The following is a 2,212-nucleotide window of genomic DNA, read 5'->3' as shown; positions in this document are numbered from 1 at the left end:
ACAGTGCATGTCAGAGCAAAAACCAAGCCATGAGGTTGAAGGAATTGGCCGTAGATGTCCAAGACAGCATTGTGTCGAGGCACATATCTTAGGGAAAGGTACCAAAACATTTCTGCAGCATTGAAGATCCCCAAGAACACAGTGGCCTCCATCATTCTTAAATGGAAGAAGTTAGGAAACACCAAGACTCTTCCTGGAGCTGGCCGTCTGGCCAAACTGCGCAATCGTGGGAGAAGGGCCTTGACCAGGGAGGTGACCAACAAGCCGACGGTTACTCTGACAGAGCTCCAGAGTTCCTCTGTGGAGATGGGAGAACCTTCTTGGAGGACAACCATCTCTGCAGCACTCCACCAATCAGCCCTTTATGGTAGAGTTTCCAGATGGAAGCCACTCCTCAGTAAAAGGCACATGACAGCTCGCTTGGAGTATGCCAAAAGGCACCTAAAGGACTCTCAGACCATGACAAACAAAATTCTCTGCTCTGATGAAACCAAGATTGAACTCTCTGGCCTGAACGCCAAGCGTCACATCTGGAGGAAACCTGGCACCATCCTTACAGTGAAGCATGGTGGTGGCAGCATCATGCTGTGTGAATGTTCCATATGAGAGGAATGAGGATGTTGATGACCTGGAAGATGGCTCAGATAACTCACAACTTCTGCTGATGATGGCCAGACACACACAACTGAAGGACCTGCTTCATGCTCACCATCTTATAGGTGGGTATGATGTCCTCCAGACTCGTAAAGGAGTGTGTGTCTCGTTGGCCACTGCATACGAAGGCGTCTACCTTGAGACATATAACCTGGAGATAGATCTGGGATCTAATCTGAGGATCTGCCGGCATAACATCCCTCCGTTCATCCCCTTGGAGAGGCTTGTTATGCAGGGCAACATGCAGACAGACATCAGGGACTTCCTGGACACCCTCAGCCAGTATCTCAATGCCTACGCTGGCCGCAAGCAGCAGCTACACCTCACCAAGGAGATCCATAGCTCTGTTCAGGTGGCGGAAAGTAATGCTCTCTGCACTATACTGGTGCTGATGTTCACTATACCAGGAGAGAAGGCCGAGGCTACACTGTGTACACTGCAGTATGCTGACCACACACAACGCCTGCCCACCCGGGTTAACATAGAGTCTGAAGACACTGCGCTGGTGAGTTCTCCACAATGGAAGAAGAACCAAGCCCTACTCCTGGGGACTCCATTACACACAGCCTTGGTGACCATGAAGAAGAATGGCAGTATCGCTTAATCTGCTCACAGTATACTGTAAATACGCTCATGACTGAATAATTGTTTATGTCAATGTATTTCATTTATTTAACGTATCTTTTTATACTCATTTCATTGTCAGTCTTCCCTGTGGCTCAGTTGGTAGAGCATGGTGTGTGCAACACCAGGGTTGTGGGTTCGATTCCCACAGGGGGCCAGTACAAAAAAATCTAATAAAGAAAATGCATGAAATGTATGCATTCACTACTGTAAGTCGCTCTGGATAAGAGCGTCTGCTAAATTACTAAAATGTAATGTAAATGTAATGTTTTTCAGTGGCAGGGACTTGGAGACTAGTCAGGATCGAGGCAAAGATTAACAGAGCAAATTACAGAGAGATCCTTGATGAAAACCTGCTCCAGAGTGCTCAGGACCTCGGACTGGGGCCGAAGGTTCACCTTCCAACAGAACAACAACCCTAAGCACACAGCCAAGACAATGCAGGAGTGGCTTCGGGACAAGTCTCTGAATGTACTTGAGTGAAACAGCCAGAGCCCAGACTTGAACCCGATCAACATCTCTGGAGAGACCTGAAAATGGCTGTGCAGTGACGCTCCCCATCCAACCTGACAGAGCTTGAGAGGATCTGCAGAGAAGAATGTGAGAAACTCCCCAAGAACAGGTGTGCCAAGCTTGTAGCGTCATACCCCAGAAGACTCGAAGCTGTAGTTGCTGCAAAAGGTGCTTCAACAAAGTGCTGAGTATAGGGTTTGAATACTTATGTAAATGTGTTTTTTTTATATATATATATTGCTCAGCCTGTGCGCATACGGTATTATGTGTAGATTGATGAGGGGAAAACATGTATTTAATACATTTTAGAATAAGGCTGTAACGTGACAAAAAAGGAAACTCTGAATGCACTGTATACAGGGAACTGCCTAAATAAAGGAAACGCCAACATGAAGTGTCTTAATAGGGTGACCACAAGCCA

General features: G+C 46.9%; 1 protein-coding gene across 1 annotated transcript; it reads left to right on the top strand.

The window, feature by feature from the left end:
- Window positions 1-565: 565 nt before the first annotated feature.
- LOC106605279 (centromere protein O-like) lies at window positions 566-1,425 on the top strand. Its single transcript, XM_014200747.3, has one exon. It carries the CDS (start codon window positions 566-568, stop codon window positions 1,256-1,258), a length of 693 nt encoding a protein of 230 aa, XP_014056222.3. The 3' UTR covers window positions 1,259-1,425.
- The last annotated feature ends 787 nt before the right edge of the window (window positions 1,426-2,212 follow it).

Source organism: Salmo salar, chromosome 01 (assembly GCF_965601325.2).
Source record: "Salmo salar chromosome 01, fSalSal1, whole genome shotgun sequence".
NCBI lineage: Eukaryota > Metazoa > Chordata > Actinopteri > Salmoniformes > Salmonidae > Salmo > Salmo salar.
The sequence above is the reverse complement of the archived record's forward strand: the minus strand, read 5'-3'. Positions and strand labels throughout refer to the sequence as shown.